The sequence below is a fragment of the Drosophila serrata genome, unplaced genomic scaffold (genome assembly GCF_035046125.1).
Source record: "Drosophila serrata isolate PLE 108 unplaced genomic scaffold, ASM3504612v1 contig_359, whole genome shotgun sequence".
Lineage (NCBI taxonomy): Eukaryota > Metazoa > Arthropoda > Insecta > Diptera > Drosophilidae > Drosophila > Drosophila serrata.
Window position 1 is genome coordinate 2,398,122 of NW_028257257.1, and position 17,875 is coordinate 2,415,996.

Here is a 17,875-nt window from a genome sequence, read left to right on the forward strand (position 1 = left end):
AAAATGGTGATAATTTAAAAACATATGGGCCCAACTGTTGATTTTAAAATGAATTATGAAGTAATGAATGAATTTAAAGAAACCATTTAAAATTTTAAAATGAGTTAATGAATGAATTTAAGAAAATCATTGAAAATTGATTGTTTTGAGCTTTTTATTTGTATTTGATATTTTCTTTTACGAACTATATAAAACATAAATCATTTGCAAATGTACACAGTATCATTTAAGCTTACACTAAAGGCTATTTTGTGTGTGTGCTCTCGTTTCGCAATCGCAAATAAGTTGAGTAAGTTGTTTATTTCAATTTTCATTCACGAATATGTGTACGTTCTCTCAGTCTAGTTATTAAAAATATAATTGAAAGATATTTACCCCGTGTTTTCTCATTAATATTCATTATGCTAAATGCAACGCTTAAGTAACATTAATTGTGGTTTAATTGCTTAGCTATGCTCGATTTTTTTTTAAAGTATTTCGCTACACAATAATTAATGTTGTATATAAAAAAGTTTTCCGCAAATGCATCTCTTCATATTATATAGTAAAACATGGTTCCACACAAAAGGCACTTCATCTTGTACAGTGTTCCCTAACATATTCAATATTGATTTCCATTGCTGTCTGTTGTGATTGATTTTACCCTTAAGGATTTCCTAACTACTCCTAAATCGTCCGATTCGCCTTCATCAGAGCTTCATGAGCATACACTTGCGCCCATTCGGGGAACGAGTTAAGGTTGGGATACACGACCAGGCCCCAGGTCTGACAGAACACAAACAGGACAACAATTGTAATAATAGTCGGTCCAATACCGGCAATGGCCATATCCTTGGTCCTAATGTTGGCATAGCCGGCAACCAAAGCGTTGGGCGGTGTGCTCACGGGCAAGTGGAAGGCCATGCTGCAGGCCAGGCCGGCGGGCAGGATCAGGTACAGTGGATGAATCTCAATGGCCAGGGCCATTTCCGCCAGCACGGGCACAATAATGTTGGCAATGGCCACATTGGAGCTGAAGGCCGTTAGGAAAACAGCCACCAAAATGACCACCAGCAGGAGGACAGCATTGGGCAGGACTTTCAAGCCAATCAAGGCATTGCCAATCAACGTGGCCATACCACTCACCTTGCTGCCTTCGGCCAGAGCGAAGCCACCGCCGAGCAGGAATACCAGACCCCATGGCACTTTCGTCTGAATGAACTTCCAGGTAATAAGCGAGGGAGTGGGTCCCGTGGGCACAGGGCCACCGCGACGAGAGCAATAACGCAGGAAAGCATAGTTGGCGGGCAGAACGAAGCACATGATGACAACGAAAATGGTGGGCATTGAGTTGCGAATATCCCTGAAAGATATAATTCAATTATTAATAGAAATTTCTTAATATATATATGTCAACAATTCCACTCACTTGGTATTAAGCCAATCGGCCCAGCCCAAAAAGATGCCAGGCTTGCGGGTAAAGTACATGATCACCATAAAGATGAACAGGATCATCACTTGGATCTCGTGAATGGACATGGGTCCCAGCTCCTTGTAACGCTGATCGATAACCTTCTTAGCCACATGAGCACCCTCCTTGCCACGCTGCACTTCCTGGGCCTCCTTGCTGTTGGGACGCCACAGACCCATAAAGTGCCATTGCAGGAAAAGGAAGGTGAGCACTGTATATACCAGCATCGAGGGCACCGAGTAGAACATGAATGTGGGGAAATCCATCTGTTCGGTGGAGTTGGCGAAACGAGCATCGTAGATACCCTTGAAAGTTAAATTGGTGGCAGTTCCAATAATGGTTCCACAGCCGCCCAAAGACGAGGCATAGGCGATACCCAAATAATAGCAAAGCGTGATCTTTGTGGGATATGGTGGTCTAAATAAAATAAATACAAAATTTCATGATATGTTTTAATTTGATATATAAAATAATAATAATAATAAACTCACTCATCCTCATTGTTCTTCTTGTTGTTGCCAACAATTTGGTACTCGGGTTCATGGTTAATCTTGCACACACCCTGAGCCTGCAGCTCCTCGAGCACGGCTTGGATAATGGGACACATCATGGCCGTGCAGGCGGCATTCGAGATCCACATGGAAAGGAACATGGTGACCATAATCAGGCCAAAGTGTAATCTAAACAAGAATAAGAAATATTATTAAACAAAGTTAAATTTTAGTAAAGAAAATCCCTCTTACCTTCGGGGACTGCAGCCCACGATCTGGATTACACGCAAGGCAAGACGCTTGTGCAGATTACAGTATTCCACGGCAAGGGCCACCATAATGCCACCCATGAACATGACCAGGGTGTCCTTGAAATACAGCTGGCAGGTTTGATTGGAGCTCTAGAAATGCAATAAAATATTAGTATAAATATTTTTGGCTTTTTAATTAATAACTCACCATTATTCCCATTACAGGGAATGCCACAATTGGTATCATGGAGGTCACATATAGAGGCAAGGCTTCTGTGACCCAAAACACGGCCATTACCAACAGCAGGTACATGCAACGATATTCCTGTAAAATTAATTATATTATTAGTTTATATATTATAATTATTTTTATATAGTTTTTAAAGAACTTCAAATCTTACGGGAGTGTTGTTCAGGAGCATGACGGGCAGGCATAGCAGGGGCACTAGGAAGACCACCAGGCCTTTCCAATGATTGGCAAAGAAGTTGGAACACTTTACCGGCGGTTGCGGTGGTTCACCAATTTCACTGTAAATAAAAATGCATTAAAAATAAATAAAATGAGTAAAGAAATATATAATATAAAATATATAAAGCCTTCAAAGACAACCCATCATTTTATGACATACTTCTAAATGCCTTTAAAAGACTTTTAAAATCAAAGCGATTTCTTTTTCGCATTCCATTTAATAAAATATCATAAAAATAACATCAAAAAAAATCTAGATAAATCATACATCACTATAAGCCATAATTGAGCATCAAAACTTTCCTCTATTTATATTTATTTTCATTCAAAAAATCAAAAGAAATCAATCATTGCCTCGGGTTGTCATCAATTATTAAAAAAAAAAGCAATTATCATATTTCATAATATACTTACACTTCCATTTTGATGTCCAGCGGTGGCCTTAGGATCTATAAACAAATAGAGCAAATAGAAAAAATAAATCAATTAAAGTGTTGAAGAATCAAGAACGAGCCCCCTTGAAGCACTTGTTGCCAAGTGTTGTACCCAAAAGTAAAGTGAACCCCGAACCGAACCCAGGGGGAATCGGTTGTCATCGCTTCACGCTTCATTAAAATGCCATCCATCAATATATAACCAATTGAAAATCATTTGAAACGGGCACAAAACCACACACCATTACACCCGAAACAAAATAAATATGGAAATCAGGCGCGTGATATAATTTCTTTTTTGCAAAAAGCTAAAAAAAAACCAAAGACTTTTAGTAAAATGGAAATTAAATAGAATGGAACGAAGAACGAGTGTGTGCGTGTGCCAGAAATTTGGTGACTGTCTGGTGTGAATATATTCTATATACTTTTGCTCGCATATTCATGACGACAGTTGGCCTCTATATCTATATCACGAGCGTCACAACCCCATGCTCCTGACACTCCTCCTTCTCCGGTTGTTAGGTAATCTATGCGTAAGTTGTTCAAACATAAATAAAACACACATATGTATCAGTGTAGTCCTCACGTTCTGGGTTAGGAGGAGGCACGGCCTAATCACTGATTCCGGCACAAAAAAAATACGTCCCTTATCGGCATAAAACTAACAATCAATCAAGCCATTAAGCTCCAGACAAATATAATAACAGGGACCGTCATTCACTCTTATTCTGTACCCTTTGTGACAATAGACAATACACACAATAGTGTGTGTATCCACGTATTTTATGGCTTTGTAGATACATCTGAATGAAGGCACCCCCACTAATTATAGATCGCAGCAATGTCAATGCCAATGATATGAGCATAGAAAATATGTAAGTAAGAGCTTTTCCTCAGCGACTGAAAGACCAACAAAGAACTGTTGAAATGGATCTGTGGCGTGCCACATGCAAACCTCTAAAGAGGCCATTGACTGCCAACAACGTCAAGTGAAATGTAGTCCTAAAGCATTATTTTTATTATATTTATTCTTTTGTATAATAAGGATGGTCTTTAAAGTGCCATCACATAAATAATAATGATTAAATTAAGGTATATCGAATCTGTTACTATTTTTGTGGCATTCCTGAATAAATATAGTTTTAAGTACCATAAATCTTAAGGCAAAGATTTTGTAAAATCATAATCATAATCATCATATGGCTTTCATAAGATTTTATATCTTAACTTTTACTCCATTTTCTTTCTTTTTGTCTTCATGTTCCCTGATTTATTTCTAACTAGATATTATATATACCATTTTTTCGTGTTTTTCCCATATTGTCAACTGTTATATTTATCCAACAAAATTAATAACAAAGGCATGTGAAATTAAATAAAATTAATTAGCTTATTTAACAAGTTGTCGCCTTTTGTGTAGCGTTTTACTACGCTTATCTGCGCTTGTTATTTATTTTACCGCTATTGTTATTACGTTTGTTGATTACTATTATTATTTTGTTTATATATATATTGTTTACATCGCTTTTGTTGTCGATGACTGGCTGCTGAATGTTCGTGTGCCTCAATCAGACGTAATTGGAGATCTGCTTTTGTTTATAGGCGACGAACGATGGCATTTAATTTCACACTGCAATTTTTATTATTGCCACGAGATCGCGAGATAGACAATCCGCCCCTAACATCTATATCAGCCATCATTAAAAAGTCTATTATTAAAGTTTATTTTTAATGATTTACGAATAGTTGTGAAGATTGCATTCAGATGTGAATCTTTAATAATAAAGAATAGTAAAACTATTAGTTTTAATCAATAAAAATAGTACTATATTGCAATTTTTACTCATTTTAAATAGTAAGAATTATCTAAAATAGTAAAATGTAGTGAAATACAGGCAATTGTGTAAAGAGTTCTATTGAAAATTGTGATCTCACTCTGATCGTAAAGTCAAAAGTCAGTCATTATTAATTGAAGAATATTTCCTCACGGCAATTAAAAGTATTTTTTGTTGTTTACAAATTCTAACACGAGCACCGAATAGTATAGAGACTGTAGTTCCACGCCCCCTTTATAGTTTTATATACTATAATATTGGAACATGGAAATTCTATCTCCTGTTGCTGTGCTGTCTCCTGATAGCGAGAATGAGATGGTAGATTGCCTCGACAGAGATAGCGATTGAGATGCAAAACAGAAAATTGATAAAGTGGAACCAATATTGATACATATATATATTTACGATCCGAGACCACTGGGCTATCAATTGAGAATTGCCCATTGTGGACGTCAGCGAACACCCTGAGTATCAATCAAAATTGAAAAAACATATATACCGACACGCTTTCAAAAGGTACATATATGGTTATATACTATATATTATTACATCTTTATACTGTAATCAGAATATGTGTATATATGCCTATCTGGAGAGTGGAATTTTTTTAGTAAAGTGAGAGACTGAAGAGTACACAATAATACAGAATGGTTGAGCAAAGAAAGGGTAGAAGAGTTCTTTAGAAAATTTTGTAGAGATAGATAGTAAACAGAAGATATATCTTGTATAAGGTCTTTGATATATAATATATTAGTACCTATTTTCAAGCTTTTAATTAACAAACCTATTACCTCAATTGAAATTAAGATATATCCTATATATACTTCATGCTTGATTGAATCAATATTAAGTATCAATCCCCAAATCGAATTATAGCCCCCTAAACCTCAATTATATTATAATGTCTAGGTACTAGACCAGCTTCTGACAGCTTACAAACTATAATGTGGGTAATATACTAATAATAGTTAAGCACACTCTTCCCACACACACGAAACACTAAAAGTTCTCGCTTTATTTTTGTCCATAGAGCAGTAGGGGAATCCCCTTAAGAATAATTGAAGGCAAAACAAAAACGAAATGTATGTTGTTTCTCTTAAATTGTCATTGTTCTGTTTTCGCAGTAAATAAATTAATGGCCCCATTTACAAACAATTTACCAAATGCCTTTTGTTTGGGGTACACATAGACTCGACAGATTCAAAGATAGAGACCTGCACTTTAATTGCAAATAGATATAGTCACCAGACATAGACATAGACATACATAGATGTCGTATGCCTTCTCGATAAGTGGAGTAAAGTGTTTACAAGTTAATTGAAATAATGGGTCATGGGGAGAGCAGTCACACATTCCAACAACAAAGTGTAACCAGCTGTATAAAACTTTATTTATTAAACCCTCAAATGCTCACGTATTTGCGTAAATTAGCGTATCAATAAACAGGCTATATATAGGGACTCCTTATATACATATATTATATACAAATTTCAGCTTGAGTGCACTTTAAAAATGCTTAAATGCGGAAGTTAAGTGGAAATTTATGTTACGAAATTACCATTTACGGATGATGAGTAAACACACGGCTGACTGGCCGAGAAAGCGTTAAAAGAGTTTAATACAAAATTAACATCAATGAAATGTGTAAGCAAATTAATTAGGGAATTGTTTGATGTAACAAAAACAAACAGGGAAATGTAAGTGACTTTATTTAAATTCAGACAATAGATGTAGTTTAAATATTAAGGAAGAATGGAAGTAATTAATAGAGGAAGAAGTAATTTAAATAATATTAATATATCATTATAATGAAAATTGAATGCGAATTCACAGGAAAATCTTATTTGTGTTTTGATTATAAAAACAAACTAATGTAATCAGATCACTTTGCGAATTATTCATGCAAATAATTTCCGCCTGCTGCTACTTTATTAGAAAAAATAACAATATTCGCAATTTTTTTACAGTTTCAACTGTTGATAAGAAATAACCAGTCCATTAAAAAAAGAAATCCAGTTGGCCATTTAGTTGCCATAAAGATATAAACAAAGCCATAAAAAATAAAACCAAGTGAATTGCACTACGGAAAATAAGTTGAGGCATCAAAAATAACAGAAGTTATATTAAATAAAACCAAAATTGAAATAAAATATTTAATTACAAAACAAATAAAGCTAAAATAATTACGCACTTTGTAAGCATTCTGCGATTATTTATAGAAATACATAGAGAGAGCTCAAGTCAAACTCTTGATAAGGAATTTTCAGTTTCTAGTTCAAGTGTTCGTCTATAACATATATATATTCCTAACCCCATACAAAGTCAGAGATGAGTACTTTAGACTCTAATCGGAGGCAGACCGATTAAGTTGATCCAAAGTACAAATATATAAGGCTAAAATTAAACAGTTATTGCTGTTAACTCTTTGGTAATTGGGTTAACAAAACTTGGTAGCTTTTAAGTTCTTTGCAAGACTGTACTTAAGGCACCACAATTACTCATTAAAATAAAGCCGAGAAGCAGACAAAAAATCACCTTACGACTTTTGCATATATTTAATATGGAAATTGCACTGATTTCATTCCACTTTTCCTTTTTTTTTTCCTCTTTCAGTTCAGTCACTCAAAGCCAAGGCACATGGCAACAAGTGGGTTTTCGTTCTCGAATTTCGGATGAGGTTAAATGGCGGGGTTATCGCTAGAGAACTTGAGAGAATTGTCAGCGAAATATATATATTATTTACAAACTGCACTGGTTAATTAATATGCACATTTCAGGTTTTGTGGTTTATTTTTACAACACACAAATTGAGGAATAATTTGCGGACGGAAACTGCTGTCCGAACATATTATAATTATCATCAATGGGTTCTTGACTCACTAACACTGATCCCAGGGTTTAATGTACCCGAGGTATCAGTACGTAATTGAAATTCATTAAATGTATCTCTGGAAATTCATTCACCTTCGAGAGACTTGAACTTCCAGTTCCACTTCCACTTCCACCTTCCCCAACAAATGTTCGGCATATCAATTACAAATAACCCTCGTTTTTCCATTATTTTTTCTATACTATTAGCTAATACCCAGATTGATTGTAATCTAACCAAATATGGTTTGAAAAGCTACTGCTGTTCGAATTGTACATAATATAATTATTGTTTCAACAATTCAATATGTCAGTGTGCTGTAGAACTTTGAACTTGACATTGGGGCATTGTTGGCAAAATGAAAACAAAGTCAAACAAAGGCGGTAGAAAAATTTGCATAATTAACTGAGGCAAGAGTAGATGTCAAGTTTTTATTTAAAAAAAACCCCCCGGTGGTAGTTCGAGTATTCATAGAGAATAGCTTGGAGATAGAAAAAAAAACAGTTGTGCAAAATAAATATAAACAAAGGTAAAGATGAGTTCCTACATAACCCCAAAGAAGGTGTCAAATCAATACTATCTCTTAACTTATTAACAGATTAAATAATTAAGTAAGCAAATACCTATATGGAATACCCCCAAAAATAATCTTTATCTATTTGCTCCAGTTTAGCCAAAAAACAAACGTTCAATGACCACATAAAACAACATCTCTTTTCCCCACTGATATCACTTTATCTGTTCTATATACGAAACCCCCAATTCCTACGTCAACTTCTATGATATTTTTGATATATTAGTTGGGTATTTGATTACGCTGCCTATTAGGTGTGAATTAATAAACAGAAACACAACAATAAAATCACGTTATCTCTTACTTATTCTCTTGCCCAATAAAAAGTAAAGGTGTGAACTTGGCAGACAAATATTTAAGCAAATAATTAGTGGCTTTAGAATGCCTCATTTAGGGATTGATTAGGAAATCAGAAAATAATGAGTAGGAATCTTTTTATATAATTACTAAAGGAAAGTTTTTATATTTTATTTAATTTTTCTTAAAACATCTGTATTTTTAATGAAGTCTGGTGTACCTTAAATAAGTAATAAGAAACAAATGTGCAACATTTAAATTATTGCAATGTTTTGCTTGAGTTTACTTATTGATTGCATTCTATAAACGTGCCAAACTGGTTTTTCCAACAATTCTAATAAATAAATCACATTTTTCTGTATTTATTTATTTCTCTAGTTTTTTGCACAACACCTTAATTTTTTAGTCGATTTCATTTCCTTATCAGGTGTTTTTATTGGCCTTGGAATGGCAGTGTAAGATAACATAAGAGCCTTGATTTTTAAAAGGTTAAATATTAAACATTAAATACAAAATAATTATTATACAAAAACAATAACTTTTTGTATTTAAAAACAGATTTTTCAATTAAGATTTTAAATTGAAATGAACTTAATTAAAAAAGCAAATAAAACTGTTTATGCCAAAGGAACATTTTAAAATTATTTTAATGTTTAATTAATTTTTGGTGTCACCTGATATAGGTTTCACTTTCACAGCTGCTCCGAGCGCGTGTCCATAATTTCTTTGATTAGGGGATGCGTGTTCTACTATTCTATTGATAAGAAATGATCTGATAATGAATCATGATACATTATGCAATAGCATGATCACTAGACAAACTCAGAAAAAATACAGACAATAGGAAAATAACCGAAATAAATGATTATTGTTATTGAACTGCAATTAAAAGTTTGTATTTTTAACTATTGTTCAGATCAATTGCTCTTAATTACAAGATTGAGAAAAGATCATATGGTAATTAATAAATTAATTGGTCTAAAAGTAACAAACCCACTTTATTTTTGGTTTAATTTTTCTCCAGTATAAAGTAATTTCTATATAATTGAATCACAATTCTTATTTAATTTAAATTTCAATTATCTTAAAGCTCTTGAAAACAATTAAATCTGTTTCCCAGAAAATGGAAAAGAGCTTGCCAAAATTAAGGCGAATTTTCTCACCCACGCAGCACAAAAATTCTTCACTTTTTAAGGCAAACAAACATCTGACCAATAATTGTAAACAAATTTTAGGGAAAACTTTAATTACAAACAGTCCACAGGGTCAACAAAAATAGAGCAGGAAACGTCAATGCATTCACACAAATTTTCCAAATGAGTGAAGATACAGACGATCCTCAACAAATTGAACTGAAAATATGTGTTTTGAATTATGGGGTATTTTGAGTTACAGTAAAAAATATATATCCTTATCAGAATTCTGTGAATTTTTATTATTTCCAGACTTGTAAATCTTCAAAGTTTTTCAACTTTGTTTTCTTGAGAATTTCAGTCTAATAAATATTCAAAGTTTTAAAACAATTCTGCTTATTAAATACAGCTTTTTCGAAAGTCCAGGAAAAGGATTTAAAAAACAAGATTTTTTGAGGTTTCATATTCGACTTATCGAAGTTCACCCGTACTCCTGTCCAGGTGCATTCTGGATAGGATAGAGGCAGAATCGAAGAAAACAGACCCATGGAACCGGGGGAATATATGTATATAAAAACGGGAAAGAATTTCTGTATCGAACAAAGAAGCCGATGTTAAAGCAACGCGTTGGACAAGTAAATATTGGAAAGAAATGCATTTCTAGAGACCATTCTTGCTTTTTTTGTTGTTATTCTTTGAAAAGCGAGGTTCTTTGTGCCACACCAGACCTTCACTTTGTCACTCGGTCAACGGTTTCTGATGGGGTTTTTCTTCATTTTCTTTTCTCTATGCAAAGAAAATGCAAACGTCACGAATTCGAGTTCACTTCCTAACCAAAAAATTATTGTTTTTTTTTTTTGTATTTTGAAAATAAAAACACAAAATAAGCAACGCGGTATTTTTATCGCTTTGAGAAAGAACTAAAAAAAGAGAGTAAGAGAGAGAGGACCACAACGCACATGGCGATTCTTGAAATGTCCGTTTTTTTTTGATAAGTTCTAAAGGAGAAACCTTATGCCAGTTGTTTGTTTGTGTAAAGTTCTTAATGATAACACACTGTTAATTACTTTTTAGGAGCCTTTTGGGCCGGATTCGGGTATTATCCTTATCGGAGGACTCGGTTTCCGTGAGCAGGAGAGCTCGAGAGCAGGAAAGAGAGGAGGAGCACGACGACGATTCGTCCGATTCGGAAAAGTAAAAACGACTGAAACTGAATTCACGCCGCGGCAGACCCACTCGGTCCGATATTCCCCTGTGTTGGTTAGCTGCTACGTAGGTGTAGTAGGGCCTTACACCCGGGTGTGTGTGTGTGTGTGTGTGTTGGAGTGTGTGTGTGTGTGTTAGAGTGTGTGTGAGTGTGTGTACGTGCTGGCATGAGCAGGCGGCGCAGCCAGAGGAGAGCGTTTGTGGAGAGAGCCGGCAGAGCGTGTGAAGAGCTGGTAGCTAGTGATGCCATCGTGAGTCTAGTGCGGATCCCAAAGGGATTCGATTTATTTACTTAGTTATAGATTGTGAGATTTAACAGATACTATCGTAGTGCACGTGGGAGGTATTTTCAAACTAAGTAAGCTAGGGAAAGTTGGTAGCTTAGGTTGAGTTTTGATGGTTACATTAGGACTTCAAAAAATGATCCTTAAGAATGCACTAATGGTCTAGTCAGGATATCGGGGAAAATGTTGAAACTTTTATAGATACAGCTAAATCTCTTGCTTTATTATGATCCCATATAGAGCGAATGGGATTTTAGAGAAAGTGTTCCAAAGAATGGGTCTGCTAATTACTTTTGAGAGAAAATCTCAGGCATTTCCCTAACATTTTCAATACTAGCAATAATCCAGAAGCTCATTCAATGATTTTAGTATATTTTCTAACACAGCATCCTTCTCCAAAATGATAAATTCAAGCACAGACCTACTTCTTCTATATCTTCAGGTAACAACTTTAAGCACAAAAAGTATTAATTTGGAAATAAAAATATTTACATTTAGATACGAAACCAGATTTACATTAAAATGTAACTTCAAAAGTAATTGATTAGTTTGATTTACAAGAATTTCCGGTATTAAAATTCCAGTGGTTAATATTTTTTTATAAATTATATAATATAATCAGCTTCTAACACCTCATCCTTAACAATCCTTCCAGGTTTATGTCACGTGTTCATCCCTAATCCACCAAATACCAAGCAGACAGACGAAGATGATCTCAAAACAAAACTCAAGCAAATAGTCGAGAAGCAACAGGAACCAAAACAAGAGCAAAGGGGAAAACCGATTAGAAATGCCAAAGAAAAAAGACGTGAGAGCAGACACATGAGCCTGGTTGAAAGGAGGAGGCAATCGGAGGAGGAGGAACCCGCTGCCATGTGCAGGTTCAAGCAAAACAAAGTCGAGCTAGATACCAGAAACAGAAACCGAGGCAGAAAAACAAATGGAAATGGAAACAACGAGCATTAGACCGTACAAACGGGAAATGTTGAACAATTCCAAAGCCAGACTTGACTGGCTGCAATGCAGCTCCCCCGTTCCCTCCATCCCGGCTAATTAGCCTCGTGACACACCGCCAGGAGAAGCGAAGCACATTGCATGAGCAACACCTGTTGCACGTCAGGCAAGTCCACCATGGCAAAAAGATTCAACACCATCCGCCCCCTTATCAGCAGCTCTTATGTAAAGTGGTTTCTTCAGTACCCTTTAAATTAATTTCGAAACTGTGTAACTTTAATTTATAGGACACCTAAAAAATATTCAATAAAAAATGGTACTTTAGTTTTGGCATAGCTTTAAGTCAATGGAAACCAACTTTGGGAAGCTCAAATATATATATATATATGTATATACATATATAGTATATAATACTATTTCAGTTTGAAATTAAATTATAAGATCATCAGGAATCGATTATAAGTAAGCTAAAAATATCAATAATAAATACAATAATAAAATTTCAACTAATATTTATCAAAAACTTTTATGGGATAAATATTCAACCGAATCAAAGCTTAAAAAACTCATAGCTAAGCCAAAAATGCATTAATTTTTATTCAAAAAGCAGTTCTATGTTAGTTTTTAATCTTTTAACAAATCTGCATACTCAATTTAACATTTTAAAATATTTAAATTTTTGGCAATTTTTGAAAATTTTAAACATGTAAAAATCCCTTAAAAAATTTCAAAATATTCTTTTCTTTCCGACATGTCTAGAAAGATTTGCCTGATGATGCTGATCAAGAATATATATGGATTATAGGTCCGGAAATGACTGCTTCATAGAGTAATAAGTTTTTGACTAAAATTATAATACCATTTCTTTAGTACATATTAAGCTACATTTATTTATTACAATTTGTTCTATAAATTAAAGTTTAAAAAACGCATAGCTCAGCCAAAAAGCCATCAATTTTGATTCGGAAAGGTTTACTATGCTAGTTTTTTTTAGGTCAACAAATCTGCATACTCAATTTAAAATTTCAAGAAATTTAAATTTTTGTCAAATTTTTAAAAATGTAATGATGAAAATTTTAATGATAAAAATTGAAAAAAAAAAAAAAAATCAAAAATTTTTTTTTGACTAAACATGGCTAAATCGATTCTGCTATTGATGCTGATCAAGAATAAATATGTTTTATAGGGTCGGAAATGACTCCTTTATGATTTGCAAGCATCTGAAAAAATTAAAATACCCTGATAGAGCCTAAAAAATATTTACCGATTTTGGTGATGAATTTAAATGTATTCTAGATTTTAAAAATGTAAAAATAGCAATATACTTATCGTAGTATTTCTATTTTATAATATTTAATAAATCAAGTATTTCTAAAGACTTCATTCCATAAATTAAGAAGAGAATCCATACATACTGATTTTATGTTTAAAGCAAATACAAGGTAAAACAAATGATCAATAGTTAATCTATCTTTACAACTAAAAGGAACTACTGTCGGTATTTCACTAACAAAATCCATAATAACATCTCGACTTTATAGTTTAAGCCATAATACATTAATAATCAGTAATTATGCCCCAAGATATCATTGTAATTGCCTTGCAACTTTCTCGATTGGGGAGGTGGAACATCCCAACCTCTCTCCGGGAGAAAGTCGTCAACAGGTCCAGAATCAACTGGAAGCACTTGACAACAACTCAAACAGAAACTTGTTTGCACGTAGAAATTTCCTGAAGTCGCTTACATAAAGCACAAAAGATATGATTGTAATGACAAGTGCTTTAAACTTGAGGAGTTCCCTGCTGTTCATGCATTGTGTAAATGTTCTATCATCTTCGCATGGCATGCTCCACTTTTTGGGGTTTCCCTAGAGCTGATAAGGAATAAAAAAAGTGACCTGCTAAGATAGGAATATACTTTATTTAGATACTTTAAGATGCCTGAATTATCGAGTGAGGTGGTGAAATTATTTTATATTTTTAGAAACTCTTTACTGTTGCCAAGGCATAAGTACATATAGGAAATAATGGAAAAGTTTAGAAGTATCTACAAATCAATAAAAGTATCTTAAAGCTTTCAAATATAATAGATACTCTCTCTCTATCTGTATTAACCTTTCCTTCACTACACATCAAGCCCACGCTTTTCAAAAAAATCAATATGCTAACCAAATTTCAAAGTCGAACTAGAAACTGACCATAAATTTTTGATTAGATCGACACAATTGAGAACAAGGACAACGATTCGCTCAGACATTTAATATGCATTGAGTTTTCAGTGAGAATCAATAAGAGAATCATGAAACTGACAGAAAATAAAGAAATTTTTATAAATAATAAAGAGTACCTATTGAATTACGCCAGGAAAGCGAGATAATTGCATCAAAAGCAAAGCGACACACCACAGAATTCTTTGATCTTTGCAGTATAAACATGCTATATATTACTATATGAATCATAAATTGAAAGGCATATATATATCTGTATCTGAGTACTTGTTAGTGCAGTACTCATGTTAGTGCATTGCCATAAAATGTTATTTAATTGAGGCGATAATGAAATGCAAAGGAAATTCATGTGAAACATAATCAAGTAGAACCGGAAATAATATATAAAATTTAGTTACTGGAAAAGTCTAGTAGTGAAACGTATATAAATATACTTAGTTCAGCTACTAATGCCCTTAATCATACTTGTTATACAAACTAGCAAAAGTTAAACAGTTGTTCATTAACTTGGGTAACATTAAGAATGAGCTGCCTGTTTAACAATTAAAATAGCAAACCATTAAGTGAATTCTTTAATTACAAAATACTGGAGAAAAAACTGAATAATTAGAAAACCTTTTTAAATCTGGAATCCATGTACCATATTTGGTTATTAATTGAACTGAAACAACGTGCAAGTTGAAGTTGAAGTTTAAACAAACGTTTAACACCGAGAAACCAGTTTATCTTTGTGGCCAATAAATTTTGGTTTCAAGATTTTTTGTTTTTGCAACTTGTTTTGGTTTGTTTTTTCTTTTTGCTCGTTGTTTAAAACAAAACAAAGCGAATATCAAGGCGTCGGCGATTACGTTGACCCACATTTAATCACTCTTTAAAAGAACAGGTAAATAAATGTTAAAAAAAGATATTATTTAAGGAGAATAAAAATTATTTTAATGCGTCTCATTAGGTAACTGAAAAAATTCAGAACCAATACAAAGTTCAAACCAAAAATTTGCGTATTTTATATTTAGATGTATAGCCAAATATATTGAAATATACTTTTCAGATCTACGTCTGCAATTGTTTTTACCCTTTTGCGTCATTCCATGTCACGTGTGGGGGCGGGGCCCCAAAAAAAAAAGAAAAAGAAAAGCGTTTTCCTTCAAGGTAACATGGAGATTATACGCCAAAATGTGAATAAACAAAATGCTTGAGCTTCTTGTATCTAAAAATATCAAGAAATGTACTCAGAATTCGAATGTCTGCATTTGTCTTTTAGGATTTTAGGACATGGATTTTGGATTTTGAACTCTATATATTATATAGTAATATATAGTAATTGACAGATCTTTGGACCCTGTTTATTTTTGGGAGGGATATAATATTATCTGTTTCCTTCACACTCATATAATAGATATTATTTTTTTGTTCATTCAATAAAACATTGTTTACATATCGTATGAGATAGGAGCTATCAGAGAATGAGATAAAGCAAATATCAGACTAATCAAATTTCTCGGTTACATAGAAGGTCACAGAAAAATGATTTATGGGGCAAATACACAAAAAATCGTGATCTAGATTCGTAGGAAATATTTATTTAATTTATTAACAATTCTTACTGAGAAAATAATGGAAATAATATTAAAGATTACTCTCTTTTCAAAGAAAATTATCATATAAATTAATGTAAATATTTATTTAAAATATTTACAATTCTTTAAGAGGAAAATAATATAAAACCCAGGAAAAACGCCCTAATTTAGATCCATAAAATCCATTAATCTTAGCAACTGGAATTTCCAGCTACTATAAAATCCATTTACAATCCTCGCGCCTCTGAAAATTCCAGACTCAACCTTATCGCACGTGTTTCAATTTGCTTTTCAATAAAAGTTTCGCCAAAAAATTATAAAAATGTAAGCCTTTTAAAGCCTTTTTGTTAATTGCCTTGAGAAACCAGCGATATGGTAATTATTTTTGCTGAATCCAAATAATTTCGTACATATTGTTATCTGGCGGTGTCGTCACTTAATTTTTTTTTTTGTCCCTCGGTCAGGTGGTTGGCCAGACACGAGAGAGAGTGAGATACTATATAGTATGTGTTGTATTATGGCGTAGAAACCGACGTCACTTCCGAAGATTTTGCACAAAAAATGTATATCTTCAGAGTTAGATAACAGTGAGATTTACCCAGAACATTGGTCATGGGTTGTTAAGTATCTGTGTAAACAGAGTGAGTGATACTTGAACACTCAATTAAGGGAGAAATTGTTATAGATACAAGTAAGTACGATCTCTCACGAGTGGAAAATATTTATAAATTCAATTGAGTCAGCAGCAGTCACGAACTAATTATCAATGTAAAATCTATAAATTACAACGGACACCCCTTGCTACATTATTATCACTCAATACTTGATATTTATTTAATAATACAGGTGTATATATTATATTGTTTACATAACACACTGCCGCTGCTCGCTCTTACCTAACTCGAGTGCCACGCGCTCTTCGGAAGTTCAAAACCTGTGCTTTGTCGCCAAATGAAAGTTACGTTACCGAAAACCCCTTAAAATCCCTAGGGGCTTGGCCTGTCATTAAACCAGGTTCAAGGTCAACACAAAAAGCAATAAATTCTTAAAAAAAAGACCACACTTTGCCACGTTTTCAATATCTCAAAAGGGAAATGCCTTAATCACCCTTCTAATCCCTGGTAATTACCAAAAAATCTGATATCAAAAACTCACCATCTTTGTAGTTTCGGTAGCCATGTCTCAATATATATTTGCTATATAGTCTTTTGGATATCTGAAGAATTGCTGGGTGTCTCTAAGCACAACCGCGAAACGATTATTTCATAATTTCCAATTCCCGCCGACGACTGAAACGTCTATTTTTTTTCTGTAGACAACGTTTCTTTTATTTATGAATATGTTGCTCAGCGTTCGACGACTAATTTGCGAATGCTACAAAAAACCGAATCCGATTTTCTTTAGCATTCCCCGCTCTCCTCTCTCTCTCTCTCTCTATTAAAGCCCTGGACAAAAGAAAATATCTGATAAGTGTTTGTTTTTACCGAGCGCGAGAGATAGAGACCGCAGACCGAAGACCGGAGACAAGAGACCCGGCGAGGCGAGTGTGAGAGTGCAAATACTAACGATGGTTACTCATCGAATGAGCGAGAATGGAGTGCGTACAGTAGAGCCTCGGAGAGATGGATTAACTGGAGTATTAATTACCAGAGATTAAACCTTAAATTCTAACATTTTTTTGAGACATTTTGCAGGATATTACCTAAGGCCAAATGGATGTTAGCAAATTTCTAAGATCGGAGATAGTTACTTACATTAGGAATTACATTAAAAGGTTTTTAAATTAATGTAAAAATTATATGAAACCCCTTGAAACCCTTTCC

The 17,875-nt window shown here is 33.7% G+C and overlaps 1 protein-coding gene across 2 annotated transcripts; it reads right to left on the bottom strand.

Annotated features, from left to right (window-relative positions):
• Positions 1–136: 136 nt before the first annotated feature.
• Positions 137–17,603, bottom strand: Indy (tricarboxylate transporter protein I'm not dead yet). Of its 2 annotated transcripts, none has more exons than XM_086838666.1 (8): positions 17,208–17,603; positions 3,076–3,110; positions 2,594–2,720; positions 2,401–2,517; positions 2,194–2,342; positions 1,942–2,130; positions 1,409–1,867; positions 137–1,342 (listed from the first exon to the last, which is right to left on the bottom strand). In XM_086838666.1, the coding sequence occupies exons 1-8, from the start codon at positions 17,229–17,231 to the stop codon at positions 667–669; spliced, it is 1,776 nt and encodes a 591-aa protein (XP_086694792.1). In that variant the 5' UTR covers positions 17,232–17,603; the 3' UTR covers positions 137–666. The 2 variants fall into 2 exon arrangements, with proteins under 2 accessions (XP_086694792.1, XP_086694793.1); XM_086838667.1 differs by lacking the exon at positions 17,208–17,603 and adding an exon at positions 10,871–11,066.
• Between the last annotated feature and the right edge of the window lie 272 nt (positions 17,604–17,875).